Genomic DNA, 25,622 nt, shown 5'->3' with positions numbered 1-25,622 from the left:
TATAAATGATTAAGAGTTTATTTAAATACTTACTTACTTACTTTAAAGTGTCTTGTCCAGTGTGTTTATATATAAATTTGCCTAGAGCTTCTTTCACCAACGCATTAGTATCCGTATCCTTTTCCAATGTGCTCATGACAATTTGTTGGAGGTGTAGATTTTTACAAAACTAAAAAAAAAAAAAAATAATATATATATATATATATATATATATATATATATTGTGTGTGTATTTATATATACACACACAATGTATTAATAATAAGAGGTAGTGAATGTTTATAGCAAAATAAAGAATGATATTTAGCAATATATTAGGACAGTTACGGACTACGGGCACTACTAGAAATACCCAGTGACCATAATGGAATGTAGATAAGTAGAATATGGAAGAAATTGGAGAAAAGCTGGCAAAACCGGTAGTAGTAACAATGGAAGAAATCATTAGGTACCTGAAAAATAAAACTGATATTACCAGTAGTACTTAATGCTATAGATCCAATGATTTTAACTTCTTCATCAAGGGTCAGCAGCCAAAAACAAAGGAATATAGCAAGAAGTAAGGCCTCTGTTTCTGATACGAAATATACGTAGCATGTGGTTAAAATAACAAAACCAAGTTGAAAAATTGTGCGCAGAAGTCAAATAAAATGTGGTGGTAAGTAAGAAGTTGACATACATTTCATAGCCAACCCGACAGAGACCATAAAAATAAAAAAGAAAAAAGGCAAGAAAAGAAAATATTGCAATCTAAGTAAGAGGAATTTTGAACGAAGGACCAAAACAAAGAAAGACAACTTACTGAGGTTCCAAGCAGGTGTCAGGGAGATAGACGGAGGGGAGTAACCGTCAAGTTGAGATGTATCGATGTACAAAAGAATAAGCAAATTAGGCCTCAGAGAAAACTTGTATAAATTTTGTTTTATATACAGGATGTTTCAAAATTATGCATATACACTTTAAAAATTTATATTTAATGAACAATATGCAGCCCAATTTACTTTTCTTAAACATTTTGTAGCTTAAAAATAGACAATTTTTTTACACTAATTTAATTTTTTGTTTTATTTTATAGATATCTCTAAAACGATGGAGAGTACCCAATTAAGTTTTGAAGAAAGAAAGGAAATTATAAAATAGTATTAGAAATATGAAAATGTCAATGAAGTTCAGCATGCTTGGAAATTATGATATGGAACAAAAGCACTCACACATTTAACAATTACTCATTTGCAGGATAAATTCGAGGATCATGAAATCTTTCAGAATATCAATAACTTAGCATGTGGCAGGAAGATGACATCAAGAAGTGATAGAAACTGTAAGGTGTAAGGATTGTGAAGCTGTAAGAAATGCAACCTTGTACACCCCAAGAAAATCAAGAAGATGGTGTTCACAACTAGGTTTAAATCATACAAGTGTTTTTAAAATGATGAAGGAATTAAAAAATTCAACACGAACCAGAAAACATTTCACCTGATTTGTGCATTTTAGTATGTAGATCTGTTGAATATAGATGCCGCTCTTGCTTTAATGCTGATAGAGGGCATTTTGAACAATTAAAGTTTTATTGTAAAAAAAAATTAAGATGTTCTGTCTTCAAAGAATCAAAAAAAAAAAAAAATTACATTTGTATATATTGTTCTTTAAATATAAATTTTTAAAGTGCATATACATAATTTCGAAACACCCTGTATATATATATATATATATATATATGTTTTTGATTGCTTAAATGAATTAAATTTGATTGATTGTTCTAATATTTTATCCCTTGCTACGTTAATGCCATTGCCGTTGGCAATTCGACAATTATACGTGCTTGATATATTTTAGTTTGATTGCTTAGATGAATTAAACTTTAGTGTCTATTTTCCATTGGGTATTAGGGTGTATCCTGAACAGGAGATTTTGTTAGCATTTCAAGTCTAACATATTCCTAGGGGTCTGTGGTGGCGTTCAAATTATATAATAAACAATAATAAAAAGTTAGTTCTAATACTAATTATTTAATTTTAATTAATGTTATTAATCAATACTAAACAATACTAAATAATACTAAATAACATTCCCTTATCTGGTCATCTATCCGCTATTTCTTCAGGGGCTTTGAGCGGATCGATAGCCAGTTTTAAAGGAATGTCTCATAATTACCCGTTTCTGTTAACTCCTTATCAGTTTTGCCTTATTAATGAGATTTTTTATCTCCTTTAGATTATTTAATTTATTAAATTTATTAAATAATGATATTTTTATGCTAATTTGTCTTTAAATTTTTGAATATTTTTAATACTTAATTTAGGAATTCAGCAAACTGGTATGGGAGAAACAAAGCCCAACGGGTAATTATCGGAATAAGAGAGTGGAGCTATACTTATCTGTCCGGTGGTGGTGGTCCTTCAGTAAAAGAGGGGTTAGCTCTTGTTCACTGTTTGTTTCATTCTTGGTTTGGTTTTTATTGCGCAGTCACGCCTATTGTTGCTTGATATTGTTGTAAGGTGATATTTTAGCAAGTCTTCCGATAAGTGGGTTGGTTCCTACGTCAGCCGGGGTGCAGCCTGGGTGGGGGGTTTTTGTTTCCGTTTTTAAACTCCGTGGTGAACATTAATTTGAATAAAATGTGATATGTTTGTATTATATTTACAAGCGTTATTTATTGTTATTTACATAAGTTGGTTTTGCTATCCCTTTGGACTGGGCCGGTATAGCTTTTCTAAGGCATAACAGCCCGTTTTGTCCTCGGGGATAGCTATTTACATATTTTCAGCCTCCTGTAAAGTGAATTTTACCTTGCGAATGGTTACCCATAGATTAATTTTTTTTTTTATTTTTATTTTTTATTCTGATTTTGAAGGGTGGGTTAATATAGGAAACCGGATTATAGTGCGGTCAGAGGACGAGCCTCCTCTGAGCGTAAGAGATCCGGACCTTAATTTAGGTTTTGGTATTGCTTTGTGATTTAGATATTAGATTTTTGTTATTAATAAGTGTGGCCGCTTTTATGTGGTGTTTGCTGTAATTGTAGGGTATATTGTTTTTTGTGAGTGTTTTTATCAGTTTGTTAATTGCTTTTGTTGTGTTTTCTGCATTACTGCATACTTTTATTATTCTGGTCGTTTGGTTCCTAATTGTGTTTCCGTATATGTGTTTTGCAATGTTGCTATCCCAGTGGATGAGTTTTATAGCTGGGAATTTGAAGTGGTCTCTTTTGTCATAATGTTTAGTTTCGATTTTGTTATTTTTGATAGTAATGTGGCTGTCTAGGTAATATGCTTGTAATTTGCTGTTTTGGTTGGTACGTTCTATGCTGAGGTCGGTAGGATATATTGCTTGGGCTAGTGTTTCAAAACCGTCGTGGTTGATGATTAGGACGTCATCAATATATCTGAACATGTTAATTTCTTCTGTTATGTTATTTTCGAAGTGATGTAAATATAGGTTGGCAATCGCACTGGAGCAGCAAGATCCCATGGCTATTCCTCTGGTCTGTAAATAGATTCTGTTTCCCATCATTACATAGTTATTTTTGACGTTGAGATTGACTAAATCGTTCCAGTATTGTTTTTTACAGTTTAAACTAATTTGGTGGTTTTGAAAATAGACTGAAAGGACTTTGATTAAATTGTCATGTGATATGCTGGTGAATAGGTTTTGGAAGTCGTAGGTGTATAGGCTACTTATCTTATTGCTTTTGTTTTGGATGTAGTCTAGATATGTTTTGTTGCTGGTGATTATTTTGGTACTGGTTATTTCATTTAATATAATTTTAAGTTTGTCTTTAAATAGGTTACTGGAAACTTTTGTATAACTGTTTTTCCCTGCTGTTATGAACCTTTTGCCGGTGGGTATTTTGTGGAATTTTGGGATCCAGTAAATGAATGGGTATTTTGTGATTTCTATTTTCAGTTTTAGTTTTTTGTGTAGTGCTATCATCTTCTTATTGACGCTGTTAGGTGTGGATACTATTTGTTTGTATGTTTCACTGTTATCCATTTCTTCTTTAATAGTCTCTATGTAAAACTTTTTGCATATTATACTAAAGTTGTTGCTGGCCTTGTCTGTGTTCGTTATAACGAATTTCTTCTGCAGTTCTTTGGTCTTATATCTAATGACTTTCAGATTGTATTGTTTGACTTGATTTTTAACTGTTAAGACTTCTTGGATTATTTTCATGATTTTTTCCGTGGTAATGTTTATCCATATTTGGAATGCCTCTATGGGTGTGTTAAATTTGTTTGCAGTTTTGAATGCGAATTGCAGTAAATCCTTGTATATGGATCTACGTGTGTTAAATAAATTAGTTGGGCTATTGAGTCTGAATTTTGTTCCTTTTTCCATTACTTCTTTTAGTGTTTGATCTTCTATAATGCTGAGGTCGCCTGTTATGATGTGTTTGTGATGTGGATCTATGTATTTTCTATATTTGCTATCATTGCAGTGGCAAAGTTGTTCCGTACTGTTCATATTTTCGATTGTGTTTTTATAGTTACACATGGTTATGCCTATTGGTTTTGTGAAACTATATCTGACTTTAATATTAATGTTTTGAATAGGTAAAAACCCTTTTGTGTTTTCCATAATGTCACGGAAGTTGACGTAGTCGAATGTTCGGTTCAGGAATTTAATGATGCAGTATTCTTTAGTGTCAATGTCTTTGTGATCATCGCCGATTCTGAATTTGAATACATCTTCTAGTGTATGGTTGAGGTGTATGTTCTTAATCTTCAGTTTCTGGTGAATTCTGCTTAGTGCTTTAAGTTTGCTGATTTTAAGTGAAAATAGGATGTTGTGTATGCTTCTAACGTTAATAGGTTCCGTGTCCCATTCTGTGATGAGCTTATCGAAATTGTTTAGGCTTTGTGCTTTGCTTTTATTATCTTCGTCTATTTCTTGTTTGATTTTGTTGAGTTTTAAACCATTTTTTTGCCAGTCTTTGTAGAGCTGAAAAATAGTATATGTACATTGTCCGGGGTTTGTATATGTGAAGTTTCTTCCATTGAATCTGTTATTGAGTCCGTATGGGTATAGTGTTTTGTACATTATTATTAACATGTCCTCCATGTTTTCTCTTTTAGTGGTATTTTCTATTATGGCTAAGATCGCAATAGTTATATTGGTGAATTTGTGTTTTTGAAAGTGTTTGTATTCTATTTCATTGGTGTATTTTTCTGTGGTATTGGCTTTTGTTGGGTTTTCTCCGTGTTTCTTTATTTGTGACCGATGTAGATTTATTCTTATGTGCAGTTCTGTGTTGACACTAAAGTTTAATTCATCTAAGCAATCAAACTAAAATAATATATAATAATAATAATAATAATAATATAATATATAATATATATAATAATATATATATATATATATATATATATGTAAAATAAAATTTATAAAAATGCTCAACTGTCAATAAAAAAATTGAACTGTGAAACAATATGAACAAAAAAAATTAATAAAATAAACAGAAAATAAGTATCCCTAAAACCTCTAATAGATTTTCATGAAATTTATATTTGAGCCTAGAAATTATTTTTAATGACTTTTTTTTTTTTTTAGCAAAATCAGTAAAACTAGACTGATAGAAATCAAGCAATTATTTTTTTTGTCTGTCCATCTGCACATAACTCAACTCCTAGTGAATGGATTTTCATGAAATTTTATATTCCACTCTTTAGAACAATTTGTTGACTTTTCTCAAATTTCATTAAAATCACACCAGCAGAAATCAAGCAATTTTTATTTTTTTCATACAGATCCATTTATTTTTTTCAGTCTATCCATATACTGTACACTACATGCTGAAGCATTAGATATGACATTTATTGCAATGCACTGGTTGGAGGAACAAATGGGCAATTGATATGCAAAGAAACAAAACTTTGAGCATAAAAGTCATTGCTTTTTGCACTTTAATATAATAATAAAAATAAAAAAACATGAATTATTACTATTTGCTAACACACCTGAAATGGAAAGCACTGCATACATTACCACTGTTCTGCTTTACTATTGTACCAAGTTTGTTTAAACTCTAAACAACTTAATTGTAATTGCCTGGTTGAGGATAACTACCTGTAAGCAATAAACTTGCCACCATAGTAATATTTATGATTTATAAAAAATATGTAATATAATGCTTTTACTCTTACCTTGTTGCATAGCACAGGACTGGCAGATAGTATTGCATAATTCCCCAAGTTTTTATAATTTTTCATCCTTTATTATTATTATTTTTCACTAACTTATTTTTAGCACTTCAGCTACCTCAGATTTGGTTTTCATTAACACTTACTCTTTTTTTTCTTCTTTAAAATCCAGCACCCTTGGGGATTGAGAGGTGTCACATTTTAGAGAGGCTTACCTAGCAGGGGAGCATTTCTTGAGAAACATTTCAATGAATATTAAACACTTAACAATTGCACACCTTTACACCTAATTCTTCAAATAGGCCTCTGGGGTTGGGAAAGTTATGACTCATAATAACTGAAGTGGAATACACCAACCGTATGACTGAAACTTCATTAAGATAAATTAAAATAGAATCTGGCCACCTCTTCCATTGCATTAGTATGATGTTATTTAAGGATGTGCTGCGACAGTCAAGTTTCACTTTTGATAAAGGGGCGGTTGCCTTTGAAAGCCACGGTTGTTTTTATTATCACTTTTATTACTTTTAATTTGTAATATTTTGTAAATTTTAATTTTATCTATCATTTTATTGTTTTTAACTCTACAGTTTTCAGTGTATTTTATTTTTACAAACAAAAAAAAAAAAAAAAAAAAAAATATATATATATATATATATATATATCTCCTGTCTTATTTTATTATTATTCTATTTTAATTTATGTTAATAAGGTTTCAGTCATATACAATTGGTGTATTCCACTGCAGTTATTACGAGTCACATTTACATCTGTAAACATTTATAGACTAAAAGATAGTACTAGAGTTAAAATGTAAACAACAGGCCAATTTATTAAATGTAAACAAATGACATTTGGCATAGCCACAGCAAACTTGGAATATCAACAGATGCAATTCAGAATAAAATACTTAAGAGTATTATTATTATTATTATGAGGTAGTCTTTATCAGTGTACATAACATTTTGCTTTTAATAATTCACTATGGAGAAATAACAGAGATTGCTAAGTTTTGTTTTGCAGCCATTATAACCAAAAGCAGAGATAAAAATAATAGGCAGTAAAGGTTACTCATTTGGCCACCAAATGAGTAACCTTTACTGCCTATCCATTGCATTAGTATAGAGCAGGAAGCCAAGTTAGAGACCGTGAGTCACCAGACTTTTATCTCCCTACTTAGTCATGTTGTGTGAAATTAATTCTATTGATTGTGCACTCAATGTCATTGTTTACAGAAAAGATTAACCATAGATTTAATGAGGCATACATTTTTTTCCACTGGTAAAAATGTATGCCTCATTAAATTCTCTTTCTCTGCTATTCTAAAATGATGTTGAACTGGTGACCGGCACAAGCAGGTGCTGTATGACAATTTGTAAGAGCAATTTGCACTAAGTTTAGCAATTTACTGAATCAGACAAGAGAAAATCAAAGTTATAATACTGTTAAAAACTATTAAGATCACAGAGAAAGTTGTTTGCAGGACTAACTTATTGTCTGTTATTTTTTTTGTTATACTTGTTATTTTAGCTGTTTTTGCACCAGCAGAATTTGATCGAAGCAAAAAAGAAATGTTCAATGAACATGTAAATAGAATTATTTATTCAATTTTCTTATCTCATGCACAGGAAAAATTACAAAAGTGTACAAAATTACAAAAAGAGAGAAGAGACAGGCAGAATGTCAGCAAGTTTTACCTTTCGAGCATCGTTGTTAGAATCAACTCTCCAGCTGATAAGCATGCTGTTGCAGAAGGTGAGAGCTGTGGAGATTTAGAAGGGGGTTTTTTCCAATACATCAAAAATTTCTCTGCAGCTGCAAAATAGGCACTGGCGACTTCAGCGCATACTTTAATGTTTCAGAAACCAGCGCAATGCTTGAACCTATTAAACCACACTTATCCTTAATATTTTCATAAATACTTCTTGCTTTTGCTTGAATAGCCATTGAACTCAGGGGCACTTGCTTCTGAATCTGATTTTCCATACATATTATTAATAGCTTTTCCATCTTCGATATAGCATCTGAACACTGTTGATCATAAATGCATCCTTTAACATGTTCATCCTTTAACTGTTGATCATAAATAGATCCTTTAACATGTTCTTTTATACACACACTGTCCCTTAAAACAGTATTCACTGTTGAAGCAGTGAGACCTAATCCCCTTGCAATAGATAAACTTTGTCCTGCTTCATACTTCTTAATTAATCATCTTCATTTATAATTCAATTTTGTTTGGTTTCCTAGCTTTTTTAGCTGATGCTGCACAAGTTTGCTTTCTTGCATCAAATGCCTCTACTAATGCTAATATCACTTGATTCCTAGCACTGCCAACACTTGCACTTTCCATTGGTCCCTTCCCTTCACCAAGTAAATAAGAATGAAGAGAAGATTCTGAAAATTTGTTTTTTTATATGATTGAAGATTTCAGTGAAGGGGAACTCATTTCACCATAATACCATAACATAAAAACCCACAGAATTCCAGTTATCAGTATTACTGCAAACGCAATAAGATTGAGTTTACTACCTGTATATAATAGATTGGGCTAACAGAAAAGCCCAATAAACTGGAAAGTGCAAATTTTTTTGTTTTATGGTAGTGACCTCCAGAAAAGTTTTAGAAAAACATCACAAAGGCATTCAAAATTGATTCTTATTATTATTATTAGCCATATGGTGCAAGGAAGCCTGAGGCTAATGCTGCACCAGCCAAAAAAAATTCCAGAGTTACCCCTGAGAGAGAGAGAGAGAGTCAGAAGTAACCCCAGGGGCTCACATCTGGTGAGTATGGGCTTGGCACACCCAGGGTCCTGAGCTGGATATCATCATTCTTCTCTTTCTTGGCGATTCCCTTCTGCTTCTCTCTCTCTCTTTTTGGCTGGTGCAGCAAAAGCCTCAGGCTTCCTTGCACCATACGGCTAATGATAATAATAATAATAAAAAGTAGATAATCACCAAGAAAGAGAAGAATGATGATATCCAGGACACTGGGTGTGCCAAACTCATACTCACCAGATGCAAGTCCATAACGGAACATATGATAACGATGAAGGTGTAGTGCAATTTCCATTATAAAAATGGCCTTTTAGAGAGATAGCTTAGTTATATAACAAAAATTTCAACTTCGGAGGTCTTGGAATGAATTACAAAAAAAAAAAAAAATAATAATAATAAAATAAATAAATGTGTTATTGGGTTCACATTACAATACTTTCATAATACCTCCACTTATTCCTATGGGATTCAAAATATGTTTCCACAATTTCTTTAAGTTTACACTGGCCGGCAAACACTTACTAAAAGTCAAATTTTACATAAGCTGAGGCGTGGCTGTATTTGGAAAGCTAAAGCTTAATATTCGGATAGCCTTTGCTATTGATATTTTAGCAGAAACTTCATAACTTTCACTGGGTAACTTAAATTTAATTTGACTAGTGGGTAAAGGTTTTGTCAGCAGTATAATTTCCGTAATACTCTGTTAATTTAAATTCCATAGTATAAAATAAGTTTAAAAATGTTTAAAGTATTTGGAAAGCTAGAGCTTAAAATCCAGATAACCTTTGTTACTGAAACAGCTTAAATTTAACTTCGTTAGTGATTTAAGTTTTATTTAATTTCTGCAATATTTTGTTAACACAAAATATTGTGTTAACAAAACAATTCTGTAATATACTGTTAATTTAAATTCCATAATCTTTGTAAAATTCAAATTTTACTTAAATTATGTTTGCTACAACTACTACTTAAAATATAAAGTCCAGAGATATCGGAACTCAAACGGAAATGCCCGCAGGCATTTCCAGTGTTGTTGAACCATCAATATCAAGTGGACCAATCTTGATTCACCCCCTTCCTTCTAGAGTTTACATAAGTGAAGTCTTTGTTGTTTTTCTTTGCATCTTTTGCAAAGGAATTCTCATAATCAGTCTCCTTTGTGACTTCATTAGAGAATAGCTTATATCTACCATAAGCTTCTGTGTCACCTGAGAATTTATATGCACCCATGCATGTTTCTTCTCTGTCACATCTCATTAGTTCATCTGACATCCATTTGGGCCTAAACCTTGAACAGTATTTCTTAGTTGGTATGAAAATCCTAGTAGCTTCCAAGGTTAATTCCTTGAATGCTTCCCACTTAGAATTTGCTGCTGGTAACATCATTAGTGGGTCCCACTGTAATGCATTATAGCTCAATTAGATCACCACAAAAGTGCCTAGTCTCCAGACACTGCAATTTGCAGAACTCAGTGCAAATTAAGTTAATAACAAATTGCAGATCTGCAATTTGCTACCCTCACCAATCTCATTGCCCTTCTCTGTACTTGCTCTGGCAGCTCTAGATCCTTCCTAAAATGAGGCATCCATACCTGTATGCAGTATTCAAGGTGTAGCCCGACCATTGCTTTATACAAGGGGATAATCAGCTCCTTATCCCCCCCCCCCCAGCAAAATTCCTGTATATCACTGAAAAGAAACCCTTGACCTGCTCTGCCAGCCTGTCTGCACTGCTCAGAAAACTTCATATCTGACTGCACAATTACCCCAGGTCCTTTTCATTCTCCACTATCCTGAGTGTAGTACCATATAGTTGGTATGTTACACTGGAGTTACTGTTACCAATATGCAGTACTTTATATTTGTCAATATTAAATTTCAGTTTCCACCTCTCAGCCCATCTGCTCAATTTTTCTAGATCCTGTTGCTGTAGTGTACTGTTATTAATAACCCTGCCAAACTTCGTACTGTCTGCAGACTTGGACATTAACCTAATATACCATCAATAATATCACTGATAAATATATAAAACAACAAGGTGCCCCAACACTAAACCGCACTGAACAACACAGGGAACTCCACTAACAACATTAGTTCACAAAGAGCAGTGTCCATTGATTACAACTCTGTCTCCTCCCACTCAACCATAACAGCAACTTGCCCTTAATGCCATACAGCTCCAATTTGCACAGTCATCTTCCATGTGCAACGGTATCAAAAGCTTTCCTAAAATCCAAATATATCAAAATTATTTTTTGCATTCAGTTCCTTTGTGACCACTTCATCGTATCCAATCAAATTTGTCAGACAAGACTTCCCCCTTAACAAACCCATGCTGTGCCTGAACTATAAATGCAGTCTTCTCAAGATGATTCTGCAGTGCTTCTTTAATCAGTGCCTCCATTAATTTCCCTGGAACAGAAGTTAAACTAACAGGTCTGTAATTACTTGCAGAGGCGTAGCTAGGTTTTCGGCGACCTTGGCAAATTCGTGACGACTACGTGCCTCATTTCGATAATTGGTTAAATCATAATAAATACAGTCGGACTTCTGTTTAACAAACTTCTTTATAGCGAATGTTTTTATTTAGAGATAAATGTTTTCTTTTTACTGAATTTTCTTAGAATTTGCTAAATAGAATTTTATTCTTTGCTGAATTTTTTTAGAATTTTTTTTATTTCTTTGTTTTATGGAAACGAAAATTTTCCATAGTGGGACCGGTAAAACCTATCCTACTACCTGTCCCACATACCGAGAAGTCGAGCTGGTCAACTACTTTCTGTGTATCCATAGCCAGTGGGCAGACCAAGGTGTATTAAACATTCGGACAATAGGCTCTGGTCAACCTTCTGTTGTAAGCACCCTGTTAGAGATTTAGAAGAGATTGGTTTTCCTTTATCCTGACAAGCGGTCATCTGCTGTTTTGTGAAAGTGAAACGGTACAGTTTCAAAGCTATTGGCCTATCATTGAGCACAACATGAGATACAGAGGAAATGATGCCTCCACACTGATATTATATAGATATAAAACTCTTACTCTTAACATTATGACTTGTTGCATTTAGTTATTTTAAATTATTTCACTTTGTACTTTTATTGCTAAAAAATTAATAAATTCATTGTGAATTTCTGGAGATAAATAATTAGTGTGGTGTTTAATATGTGATTCCAGAGCATTTTTCATATCAACATCAAATTGAGTGACAAATTTTATCAAGTTTAAAAATACGCCACAATTTTTTTCTTCGGTATCGATATTACTAGAATGTCCACGAAATGCCTAATTATTGTCAGCACAGAACAATATACATTTAATATATGATGCCATTTCGAAATTTCTCTTCTTAGTGCTGCTTGTGCAGCGTTGTCAATTAGTCCACCTTTTTGAAGACCCTTTTCTAATAATTTCAATTTTGTGAAATTGTTTGTGTTGTAATGAATTCTTATGAAAAAGAATGCTTGGATTTAGATATTTTCAATCCTTAAATCCATTTGAGCTGCAAAATGGAACATTTATGCCAGATACAAATAAGAGGTACGGAAAACAATATTGCATCTTTGTTTTTGCAATAAAATAACCATTTCCCCTCTTTTTTTTTTCAATACCTTTATTTTTGTATTTCCACAAATTATTGAAACATCTGCCATTAGTGACAGGATATTTATTTAAGACTATACGTTCGGGACCATGCTGCACCATAAGAGATCTGTTTTTGTGGGTATTAAAGTTCCATGTGGCCGGATCATTAAAATTCAGACTTACATGTTCCATGTTAATATTATTGATGCCATCATTTTCTTCTGCTAACTGTTGGTTATTGTCCGCACTTTCTAATTCTTTTAAAATAACTTCAACTGTTTGAGCTTTTTCTTGGACTTCCATTTCAGCGGCATCATCATTTGTTTCATCTTCATTCGAATCATGTTCGTTTTCTTTGCCACTTTCAGGTTTGGAGTGGCTTATTGTAACCCAGTTTTGTAAACTAGCAGAATGTTTTTTTCTAATTTCCTCTTTATGAGTCTTTCTACGCAGTACTGATGTCCACTTTCTTTCTTTGGTGGCATGTCTAAAATTAATTTGCCCTTTATTGTTTTATTTAAATTATAAATCATAATATTCATGATTACCTGTTTATATAGCAATCACAAAAACACTATAACTAATTCAGTTTGTACACAACGCGTGAATTGCGAACTACTAAGCATTAGAGCATGCGCTGATGAAGCGATCGCCTGATTGGTCCCTTCAAAGTTACTTTCTGGACAGCAAATAGATCTATGATTATATGTAGTATGTACTCAGATGTAAGGATGCACGCAGGTTTGGATCACCGTGTGAAAATTAATTTTCACCCCCCCCTGTGCTGTCATCTTTATTTGACATCATCGAGGTGTGCCATTTTCGTCAGCTAGCCTCGGGTGTCGAAATAGCTTGACACTGTACTGATGTAGCCTGTCAGTAGCGCCCTTGGTACCTGCCCCAATGCCAAGGCATTCCTATGCCACTGATTACTGGTGTCACCCTTTGATCCACATTTGTGGATTCGGGTCACATTTGCACATCTCAAGTCCAATGGTAACTCCCCTGAGTCCAAGGAAGCTCTCATAATTATGGTAAGGTTTTGCTTACTTCTTTTCTGCCTCCTTTAATAAAACTGAATAGATCCCACCCAGGATGGAATCTATCCAGTTACCACATACTACTATGTACATGGTAACTGGATATATTTATCTTCAACAATTTCTTCTCCACTTTGCTCTAAGTTATTACAAAATCATCTAGTTCCCTGCCAGAGTTTAATTCACCTCTGGCATTCCCTCCCTGAATAACTCATGAGTGAATGTAGATGCAAAATACTCATTTAGTTTGTTAGCTAGCTGAGCAGAATCATCAACAGTGAAATCATCGATATCAAGGGAACCAATCTGATTCATCCCCTTCCTTCCAGAGTTTCCATAAGTAAAGAACTCTTTGCTGTTTTTCTTTGCATTCTTTGCCAAAGATTTCTCGTAATCTCCCTTTTCCTGCCTAACCTCCTGTGTGACTTGGTTACAGATCAGCTTATATCTTTCACAGGCTTCTGTGTCACCTGTTAATTTATATGTATCCCATGCATTTTTCTTCTCTGCCACATGTCTCAATGGTTCATCTGACCTCCATTTAAGCATAAACCTTCAACAATATTTTTAGTTGGTATGAAAAGCCTAGTAGCTTCCAAGATAAATTCTTCGAATGCCTCCCATTTTGAATTTGCTGTTGGTAACATCATCAGTTGGTTCCACTGTATAGAATTTAAATACTGTCTCACACCACATTAGATGCCTTTACGAAAGCAAAAACCCTTCCCTTTACCCCTGATGGTAGCTACCTCTTTCAATAAATCCCACTTGACCACACTGTGATCACTGCTACCTAGTGATTCCTTTATCTGCAGATTCTTAATGCATGAAGAATCACTACTGATAATCAGATCAAGAGTATTACTCCCTCTAGTTGCCTCTTGAACATGCTGCTGTAGGAAACAATTATCCAATAAATCAACAAAAGGCTTGCTAGTGTGTGAGTGACCAATCCACAAATTCCAGTCACTATCTGGGAAATTAAAATCCCCATTATAAGACACTCTGATTTACTGGCCCACTATTTCTCTGTAATGATTACCTGTTTATATAGCAATCACAAAAACACTAGAACTTATTCAGTTTGTACACAACACGTGAATATTGTTATTATACACAACAGAGTCAATTTGGCCTATAATTCACTCCTACTCTCAATTTTGCTTTCCTAGTGATTATGTCACACCAAACTGACTCGGAACTGCACTGTCCATGTTGACTGGCTGTACTTCTTTGATTTTATGTATTTCTTAACTGACAGCATAACCCCTCCTCCCTTCCTATTCTGTCTATCCTTCCTATACACATTGTACTCCCCAAATTCCAGTTGTGCATTCCTTATATCTGTGACACCACGTCGCTTATATCCCAACAATATCTGCATTTGATGTTTTGACCAACACTTCAAATTCATCAAATTTATTTACCAAATTCTTAGCATTGCTGTACATGCAAGTATACGTGCACCTGTTCCTATTCTTAGCTACCTTAACACAGTCCACGTATTTACTTGTTCTGCAATAACTCCCAGCAGTCTCTGGAATCCTTTGCACCTTGTTTTCCAGGCTGCTGCTCATTCCAATAGAGAAAGTGCAAGAATCACTTTCACCTCTGCAAGCGGCTACTGTTAATTTATTAGCCATGTATTCCCCCAAGCTAGCCGTTTTCCGACACACCTAACACTACCTCGATAGCATCAGTAAATATTCTTGCACTCTTTCTATTTAAGTGTATCCCATCCCTGTAGAAGCAGTCTCTCCTGTTAACACAGACCAGCTAAGAAAAATTCTACCCCCTGAGACTTGCACAATCTCTCCAGGGCCAAATTGCTCGACAAGGCTCTCATCATATACTCCCTCCTATCATGTCTGGGCAGAATTGCAGACACTTTCGAATTCAACCCCAACTCAGCTTTTTTTCAACACAGACCTGCACTTGTTAAGTAGTTCTGCTGGTCTCCTACTTTTCATATCATTAGTGTCAACGTGTACAACAATATCACCTTTTGTGCCCTTAAAAGATGATATCTGCTCTACAACATCATCAATCTTTGCCCCTGGCATACTACACTGGTTCTGTTCCACCTATCCTTTTTTAAAAGATGTTCCCCCGTTCCCTGACAACAACTAGTTCCTTTGGGACCAGCGTATTCTGCCTTGAGGGTTGCTGCTGCATTGCGTGACGTTCAAGTACAAGATATGGCATTGACATGGGCAGCTGAGAGCTTGATGGGCCCGTCAATTTAAATCCTTCAAAGGGAATTCACCCTGTCCTTCAAGCTCTCATACAGGCCCATAACAATGCTGAGTTGGCACCTGATTTCTTCACACTCCTTACATGCACACACACACAAAGGCATTCCCCTTGGCAATATCACATCCCATTCCTGATTGTCCACAAACATCAAACAAGCATTATATTTCAAAAGGCTGTGACTCAGAGGACAACCGCCCCAAGAGACATCATTTTGCCTATAAATTGGAGTGTCATAAGATAAGCATAGGAGCAGACAAATCCTTTTTTTGTGAGATATAAGACAAGACCGAGTTTTAGAAGGATTGAAATCAACTAAGTTGTCTTTGCCCCACTGGAGAATTACCTGGAGATGGGCATTTAAGGAACTGGAAGCAGATTTTCGAGATGTTGAAGCTGATTGAGGAGGTCAAGGTTTCTAAAAATGGAAAGTGGAATGCAAAGTTGTATCATTGGCAAAACTATGGATAGGATTTCCAGTCAATGGAAAAAGGTCATTAATATACAAGAAGAAAAGAGTGGGGCAAAGAACTGAACCTTGGGGAACACCGACATTAGTGGAGAAGTTAGAAGACAGAGAGCCATCTACCATCACCCTCAGTGAGCGATCGGAGAGAAAAGTGGATAACCAATTACAAAAAAACAGCTGGCAAACCATAAGATGGAAGCTTGTTTAGAAGATCTTTATGTCAAACATGATTGAAAACCTTTGAGATGTCAAGAGCAACTGCTTGTGTTTCACCGAACTTTTCCATTGAATTAGCCCATAAATGGATAACCTAAGCCAGAATATCACCAGTGGATTGACATTGATGGAATCCATACTGGCGATCATTGATCAAATGGTAGGTTTCTAGGTAGTTTAAGAGTTGATAGTTAATTGATTTCTCCATTACATTAGAAAGAGTAGTAGGAGTTGCAATGGGATGATAATTGGATGGGAGAGATTTGTCACCCTTTTTACGAAGTAGCTGGATAGGAGCAAATTTCCAAGCAGAAGGAAAAACACCTGTGGAATAAGAAAGTGAAAAAAGGGGGCAAAGAACAGGAGTAAGTTAAGGAGCACAGGTTTTGAGAACAAGTGGAGAAATACCATCGGAAATTGTAACTTTCTTAGTATCAAGATTCGTTAAAATCTTTCTGACATCCTTTTGACGGAAGACCACAGGATGCATTGAATAGAGTGTGGTCTTCCGCCAAAAGACCACAGGAGGCATTGAATGGAGTGTGTTGGGAATGGTGGGAGGTGTTTTACCAAGATCATTAATACATGAGTTGGAAGAAAAATGGGATGCTAGCAGGTCAGCTTTACCTTGGCTGAAGTGGCAACAGAACCATCTGGTTTGGACAGAGGTGGGAGCAGAGATGGGCAAAAGTTGCGGCCAATAGCTTTGGCAAGAGACCAGAATGCTTGGCTACCATTAGGGCAAGAAGCAAGTTTTCTCCTCTTAGCCTGTTCAAACTCTAGTTTGCACTGATTAATAACTGCTTTACAATTGTTGTGAGCTTTGGTGTAGGCAGAAAATGAAACTGAAGAATTAGAAACAAGCCAATTACGATATGCAACATTCTTCTCTTGAACAGCCTTAGCACATTTATTGGAAAACCAAGGTTTAGATAAAGGACAAGATTTTAAAGTGGAGTGTGGGATAAAGGATTCCATTCCTACAAGAATAATTTCACTGACACGATCTGAGCAAACGTTGACATCAGAAGTTTTGAAACAGTAATCCGACCAAGAAAAAGAATAAAAGAAATCTTGCAGGTCATCCCATTTTGGATTCTTGTAATGCCAAACAATACGAGGCTGGGAATAGCCATGAGGTAATGGCTCCATTCGGGAAGAGGCAATCACCAAGTTGTGATCTGAGGTGCCTAAAGGACCACTCACTTCAACCGTGTACTTAGAAGAGTTGTTTGTGAGAAAAAAGGTCAAGCTTGTTGGCTGCATATTTAGGATTGTCCGGTATTCTTGTAGGTAAATGAACAATCTGCAAGGTCATTAGTAATTGAAAAAGCCTTAGCATCCCGACCTTGTGAAGCGGCAGAGACTTGGCAGCATATTTTGTTCTCTTGTCCTTATTATAATGCTGAACGGTGTCTTTTGGGAAAACAGATAGCTAATTTTAATGAAGATAACGTACATAGATTGGTGCAAGGAGTTAACAACTTTCAGGCCTTACAAGAGTATGCAAATACTGTGTTCCCTAAAAGATCTATCATACGAAACCTCACGGACATTGAATTGGCCGTCTACAACCAGAATCTTCATTGATTGCATCAGGGCTTGGGAGCTTCAGACCTGGAAGCTTTTGGTCGGGTCTGGGGCTCCTGGGCATGGACCACTTAAGTGGTTTTTTTTTTTTTTTTTGTTCGGCTGTTGTTCAGTTCTTGGGTTTGGTCGGCCCAAGGCTGGACAGCTGGCATTCAACAGTCTAGCACTCTCTCTGTTGAGTGTTTAATTGCGCTTTGGCGCTTCAGCTTTTAAAGACAGAACCATGTCCGGCTCCACGTGCCAGGGACGGGCATCAGATTGCAGTTGAGTTCAGCTGCTTTCTGATGGCAAAGTGACCTGACATAAACAACATACTACACTCACAAACATCTCTCTTATATTTACTTTTATTCTTTCCTATTCAAAATTTCTTGTTTATACACTTAACTTAGCTTAGATTATGAACTTAACTTAAAATTTTTTTTTTTTTTTTACTTTACTTCTCTTTTCAAAAATATGTTTTGTCTTCTTATTTCTTAGCTATCTTTTTATTTATCAGGTCCACTTTACAGATTTTCTGTTTTAAATGATTTAGGTGGAGATGGGCATTTATTTGCCTGGGAACCACCCTGAACCAGTATGCGCGCACGCACTCACGCACACACACACACGACCAGTTGGGTCGGGATGCTAAGGTCTCGTGCTGTAGCTGATGAAATTCGTGTTGCAGCTTTTGAGGGTGAGTTTGATTTGGTTTGTATTCAGGAGCCATACTATACGGCCCAAGTGGGAGGACATGCATACAAGGTTATGGGATACCCGTCGTCATGCCGAGTTCTTGATGCTACAGATGTTCCTCCAAAGTCAGCTATGGTGGTTTTGAATTGGGATATTATATTCACGGCCATTACTAATGAATGTTCTGCAGATATAGTATGCACGATGGTGGCGCTGAGGGATCTTTCCTTTTGTTTAGTTTCTGCATATTGTTCTCCTTTGGCAGATTTTCTGGTTTGTTTGCATCATCTGGATAGGATTTGTTCGAGGTTTGTTGGGAGTGGACTGATACTGGCTGCGGATTTGAATGCTAAATCTCATTTTTGGCATAGTGGTGTTGTTGATTCTCGTGGATCTCTGTTGGAAGACTTGATTTTAACACAATTTAAGTGTACAGAATTTACCAGATAAGCCTTTTACTTTTTCTACTTGTCACGGCCAGTCAAATATTGATGTGACTGTTGTTTCTTTCAGGTACGCGGAGAGAATACTGAATTGGGATGTGCATTCTGATTTGTTGAACAGTGATCATAGAGCTATTTCCTTCTGTGTTGCTCCTGATAATATGCGGAGGGATTTTGGAACTGGTACTTTGAGAAGATTTTCTATGGAAAGAGTTAAATGGGATAAATTTGGTAGTTATTTGAAATCAGTGTACAATGATGAATTTGTATTATCCCTGAATAATTTGAATGCGGAAGAGTTGGTAGCTCACATTGAGTACCATTTGTTTCAAGCCACGTTGAATTGTGCTAAAAGAAAATCTAAAGTAGTCCCGGTACCATGGTGGTCAGTCGAACTGACTGTTTTGAGGTCTGGGTGATGAGGGCTAGAAGAGAGTTACAGCGAGGCAGACACCTGTCTGGGCGGGATGTGGAGTTGCTCGCTGGTAATTATCGATCTTTAAGACAACAGTATCACAAAGAAATTGCTCGAGTCAAGCAGGAATGCTGGCAGAAATTGGTCAAGGAGGTGGGAAATTCGGACCCTTGGGGTCTGATTTACAGAATATCATGGGATAAGTTGGTACGAGGTGAAATTTACAATACTGTGGTGACCAAAGGGGTGGAAACTGATGATTGGTTTAGTACTGTTCAACGGATAGTTGGGGAACTTTTTCCTGAGGAGGTGTTGGAGTCGGATACAGTTGATCAGGCCAGAATATGTCTGAGTAATCTGGTATATGATGGTTCATTGGAGATAAGTTTGTTTTCGTTGTTTGAGCTGGGGATAGCCACCGCGAGGTTGAACACTAAAAAATGTCCATGGTTGGATCTGTTAGAAAATAAAATTGTGTTGAAGTTTTTTGAGGTCTGCCCAGATGTATTGCTCAAAATGTATAATAAATGTTTGTTGGAGCGAGTGTTCCCGAGATCGTGGAAAGTGGCTCTTCTCAAGATTCTACACAAGCCCAGTAAGCCTTGTGACGATCCTCGAGCTTATAGGCCAATTTCGCTTTTATCAAACCTCGGTAAGCTGTTCGAGAGGTTATTGCTTCCTAGAATAGTTGACGTCCTGACTGTTGGTAATGCTATATCGAATTTCCAGTTTGGCTTCAAGAAGGGTCATTCGACCGAGGAGGCAATATTGACATTAATTAATCATGTGAAGTCCTCTTCCGAGAAATATGTTTTGGTTGTGTTTGTAGATTTTGAAGGTGCTTTTGACTCCGTGTGGTGGGAGAGTGTTCTGAGTGTTTTGAGGAGGTCTGGCTGTGACCGGTATTTATATGGAGTAATACATTCATATTTTAGAGATAGATTGGTAAAGGTATGTGCGAAGCACCTAATGTATAGCTATTATGTAGGCCGAGGATGTCCACAGGGATCAGTGCTGGGTCCAATTTTTTGGAATGCCGTACTGGATCAGTGGTTGCAGAAGTCTCTAGCTATAAGTTGTTTCCGTGTGGCGTACGCGGATGATTTGATTGTGGGGGTCCCGGGTGGATCTAGAATTGTGTTGGAGCATAGAATACAGGAAGTTTTGGTGGACCTTGCTGATTTGGCTGCCTTGAACAAGTTGAAAATTTCATCCACAAAAACTAAATTCATGGTATTTAAAAATCATTTTAATTATAACCGCCCACCTAGAGTAGTGTTAAACGGAAGGCAAATTCCTTTTGTGTCCAACATTAAGTACTAGGGGGGTGATACTGGATGATAGGATGAGGTTCCATTTACATGTTGCACATTTGAATGACAAAATAAAGAAGTTTATTTACTCAGTTGTACGAATTTCAAGAAGAGAATGGGGTCTTAGTAAAAAAACTATGAGTTTATATTACAAGACGATCTTTTTACCAATTATTGCTTATGCTGCCGGTGTATGGATTGCGGATGTGTTCAAGGCCAGAATCCAATGTAAGTTAATGTCGTTGCAACGTTCTATGATACTGACTTATTTGTATGCACCACGGACTGTGTCTACGGTGGCACTTCAGGTGATTGCTGGATTGTTACCTCTGGATTTATATGTGGTCTATAGAGGAATGATGTATGCAATGCGGAAAGGTATTCCTGCACAATATCTAGGGATGTCATTGAATCTTACAGCTACAGTTAAGGAGGAGAAACTTCGAATTTGGACTGGGTTAGTCGGAATATGGAGAGCACGGTGGAGTTCTTCAGAGGTGGGAGAGATAACCAGGAAGATCATTCCTGTGGCAGATTTTGCCATTACTAAACCGGTGTCATCGTGGTTCTGTCCGTCTATGTATACCAGTTTTTTGCTAACAGGTCATGGGTCGATAAGAGATAAACTGTATTCTCGAGGGTTGGAGCCGGATCCATGGTGTTCTTCTGGAGCGGCAGAGACTTGGCAGCATATTTTGTTCTCTTGTCCTTATTATAAGCATATTTTGTTCTCTTGTCCTTATAATGCTGAACGGTGTCTTTTGGGAAAACAGATAGCTAATTTTAATGAAGATAACGTACATAGATTGGTGCAAGGAGTTAACAACTTTCAGGCCTTACAAGAGTATGCAAATACTGTGTTCCCTAAAAGATCTATCATACGAAACCTCACGGACATTGAATTGGCCGTCTACAACCAGAATCTTCATTGATTGCATCAGGGCTTGGGAGCTTCAGACCTGGAAGCTTTTGGTCGGGTCTGGGGCTCCTGGGCATGGACCACTTAAGTGGTTTTTTTTTTTTTTTTTGTTCGGCTGTTGTTCAGTTCTTGGGTTTGGTCGGCCCAAGGCTGGACAGCTGGCATTCAACAGTCTAGCACTCTCTCTGTTGAGTGTTTAATTGCGCTTTGGCGCTTCAGCTTTTAAAGACAGAACCATGTCCGGCTCCACGTGCCAGGGACGGGCATCAGATTGCAGTTGAAGAGTTCAGCTGCTTTCTGATGGCAAAGTGACCTGACATAAACAACATACTACACTCACAAACATCTCTCTTATATTTACTTTTATTCTTTCCTATTCAAAATTTCTTGTTTATACACTTAACTTAGCTTAGATTATGAACTTAACTTAAAATTTTTTTTTTTTTTTTTACTTTACTTCTCTTTTCAAAAATATGTTTTGTCTTCTTATTTCTTAGCTATCTTTTTATTTATCAGGTCCACTTTACAGATTTTCTGTTTTAAATGATTTAGGTGGAGATGGGCATTTGCCTGGGAACCACCCTGAACCCGTACACACACACACACACACGACCAGTTGGGTCGGTGTGACTAGAAAACTGAAGCCAGCTGGAGTTGTGAACATTAAAATCACCAAGGAATATTAACTCGAGAAAGTCAAGTTGCAAAGAGAGGAAGTCAAAGAGCTCCAAGTGATTAGTGGAGTTGGGAAAACAGTAGAGACAACAGATGAATTTGACACAATGAAGTAGAGAGATTTTAAGCCAGAGAAGATCAAAAAGAGGAGATTCCAAATTACGAAGTCTCTGACAGGAAATATCGGCACAAACATATGCATAAGTACCACCTTTAAGTGAAAGGAATCATACAGCGAATAATTTGGGCAACTGAGATGAGCAGTAGTTGAATCAACCGATAACTGAGATTCTGTCAGAAGAAGTACATGTGGTTTGGCAGATTGCATGTGGAAATGGACATCGTTGAGATTAGAATTGAGCCCACATATATTTGTGAAATGAACCAGGAAGTGTTTGGGAGGTTTAGATCTTTTTTCAGATAAGCTTACTCTATTAGTTTGACAATTCATGGTATATTAAATAGTAAGAAAAAGTGGTTGGGACATGCTGTATGAAGTAATGAAATTTTTGGATATGGCGTACACATGGTAAGAATATACCCAGATCCTTGACATAATTTGGCCTCGACAATGCCCCCCCCCCCCCCCACATACACACAACTCGGACTCCCTCCAGTCACTATCTAGCAGAGTAGAGGTAGCAAGATTATACATTAGCTGATTCGGAAACTTCCTAGAGTTACCAATAGGTTCGGCCCGGTGTACTAACAAAAAAAAAATGGTGCTCAGCCGGCCTGAGAACACCATTTTAGAGCTGTACCCTCGAAATGTAAGGAAGATTGGATCTCGCCACGATGTTCATCATTACCTCGAAAGTCATCAATCATACTGCATGATGGAAGAGATGGGGAAAGGTTGACCAGAACTTAGCTCTGGAGATTAAACATGGGTTCCACCAATTCAAGCCTCCAATAAGCAAAGTGGTGGTTTATGAGAGTAATCTGCCATCTGTACTGCCTGGTAACACAGAGAGGTGACATTCCTCCATGTGGTGTGGGGGCTACACCTCGATCTCTGCTTACAATGGTTCACAGCTGGATAGTCACCCACCGTGTGCTTATGCATGGAGGTTATACCGAGGATTACTAACAGTCTCACCATCGTGATGGTGCAAGAAGAGGATTTAGCTGTCATGGAGTGTCCGGACTTCGCCGAAATTGGGTTCACTTGACTTGAGTGCCAACCGAATATCAGTTCCATCAGCATTTTAGACTCCCAGGTAGCAAGTACAGCTTGTCGGGCATATCTGAGAGAATGCCTGACAACCTCAAGGACCAATGAGGTCTTGGAGGTTATGAATTTACAACCTAGGAAATCCAAAGAACACAGTTAGCATTAGTAGAGGCATATGATGCAAGAAAGCAACCTTATGCAGCATCAGCCATGAAAAAAAAAAAAACTTCCACTTCACCCCCTTGTTCATTCGAAATACCTGTCCAGCTGAGCCTTAAATTTATTTAGGCTATCAACTTCCACAACATGGGATAGAAGTCTATTCCACCAACCATCTACCTGCTGGCTAAAGGCAAATGTCCGAATATCTATCCTACATCTGTCTTTCCTCAATTTGAATTTATGCCCTCTCAGGTGATTATTCTGAGCAAGAGGTAGAATCCCATCAGCATTGAGCATGCTCAAATTATTCAAGGCTTTATACACCTCTATCAGATTGAAATTATTAGAAAAAAACATGTGCAACAGTATCAAAAGCTTTCCTAAAATCCAAATATACATATCAAAATTATTTATTGCATTCAGTTCCTTTGTGACCATTTCATCGTATCCAATCAAATTTGTCAGACAAGACACCCCCCTTAACAAACCCTATGCTGTCTTGTCTATCAGATCACCTCGCCGGTGCCTAGTCTCCAGACACTATAATTTGCAAAACTTAAGCCTTTCTTCATAAGAGCAACCCTTTGTTCCATTCACTTAACTTGTTGCCCTTCTCTGTACTCGTTTGTTTGTTTGTTATTTGGTTTTTAGGAGCATTAGCAATTAAGGCCATATTGTTCTGGGATACGCAGTGGTCATTCCCTGACCTTCCTGCACCCTCCGTATTTTGTGGTGATAGGCTCTAACCCCGGTCTAATCAAGAAGCGTGTGCAATGCACTGCTGCTCCTTCCCACCTGGCTATGGAGCCGCCCTGTACTCGTTCCAACAGCTCTACATCCTTCTTGAAATGAGGCCACCAGACCTGTATACAGTACTCGAGGTGTGACCTGACCATTGCCTTATACAAGGTAATAATCACCTCCTTATCCCTGCTAGAAAAATTCCTGTATATCAGTGATAAGACACCATGAGCTACTCTTGCAGTCCGTCTGCACTGCTCAGAGAACTTCATATCTGCCTGCACAATTACCCCCAGGTCCTTTTCATTCTCTACCACTGTCAGTGTAGTACCACAGAGTTGATACGTTGCTCTGGGGTTGCTGTTTCCCATATGTAGTACTTTACATTTCTGAATGTTAAACTTCATTTGCCACCTCTCAGCCCATTTGCTCAACTTTTCTAGATTCTGTTGCAGCAGTGTACTGTCATTAGTGTCATTAACAACCCTGCCAACCTTCGTATCGTCTGCAAACTTGGACATTAAGCTTGATATACCATCATCAATATTATTTATAAATACCGAAAACAATAATGGACCCAACACTGAACCCTGAGGGACTCCACTAATAATAGTCCACGATGAGCAGTGTCCATTGATTACCACTCTCTGTCTTCTGCCACTCAACCAACCCTTTATCCATAGCAGCAATTTGCCTCCAACGCCATACTGCTCCAATTTGTACAGCAGTTTTCCATGTGCAACAGTATCAAAAGCCTTTCTAAGATCCAAGTATATAATATCAAAGTTATTCCCTGCATAAAGTTCTTTTGAATTTATTCTGTTTCACTTTTGTGACTGCATCATAGTATCCAATCAAATTGGTCAGGCAAGACTTCCCCTTAACAAGACCATGCTGTGTCCGAGCTATAACTGAAGTCTTGTCTAGATGATCCTGCAGTGCTTCTTTAACCAGTGCCTCCATTAATTTTCCTGGAACAGAAGTTAAACTCACAGGTCTATAATTACTTGTGTCAGCCTTTGATCCTCCTTTGT

General features: G+C 36.8%; 1 protein-coding gene across 4 annotated transcripts in view; it reads right to left on the bottom strand.

The window, feature by feature from the left end:
• LOC150074949 (CUE domain-containing protein 2-A) overlaps window positions 1-25,622 on the bottom strand; it is a 197,361-nt gene that overhangs the window by 128,373 nt on the left and 43,366 nt on the right. For 2 of the 4 annotated variants that reach the window (XM_090388331.1, XM_090388334.1), the window contains exons 1-2: window positions 6,144-6,228; window positions 42-169 (exon numbers count right to left, since the gene is read on the bottom strand). In XM_090388331.1, the coding sequence (XP_090244457.1) occupies window positions 42-169; window positions 6,144-6,209 (194 nt within the window). In that variant the 5' untranslated portion in view covers window positions 6,210-6,228. Of the gene's footprint in view, window positions 1-41; window positions 170-6,143; window positions 6,229-6,286; window positions 6,356-25,622 lie in introns of those variants that run through there. The other 2 variants (XM_090388333.1, XM_090388332.1) reach the window with 2 other exon arrangements.

The sequence above is a fragment of the Mastigoproctus giganteus genome, chromosome 14 (assembly GCF_048544385.1).
Source record: "Mastigoproctus giganteus isolate SK-2022 chromosome 14, ASM4854438v1, whole genome shotgun sequence".
NCBI classification, from domain to species: Eukaryota; Metazoa; Arthropoda; class Arachnida; order Uropygi; family Thelyphonidae; genus Mastigoproctus; species Mastigoproctus giganteus.
Note: the sequence above shows the minus strand (reverse complement) of the source record. Positions and strands in the feature narration are given on the sequence as shown.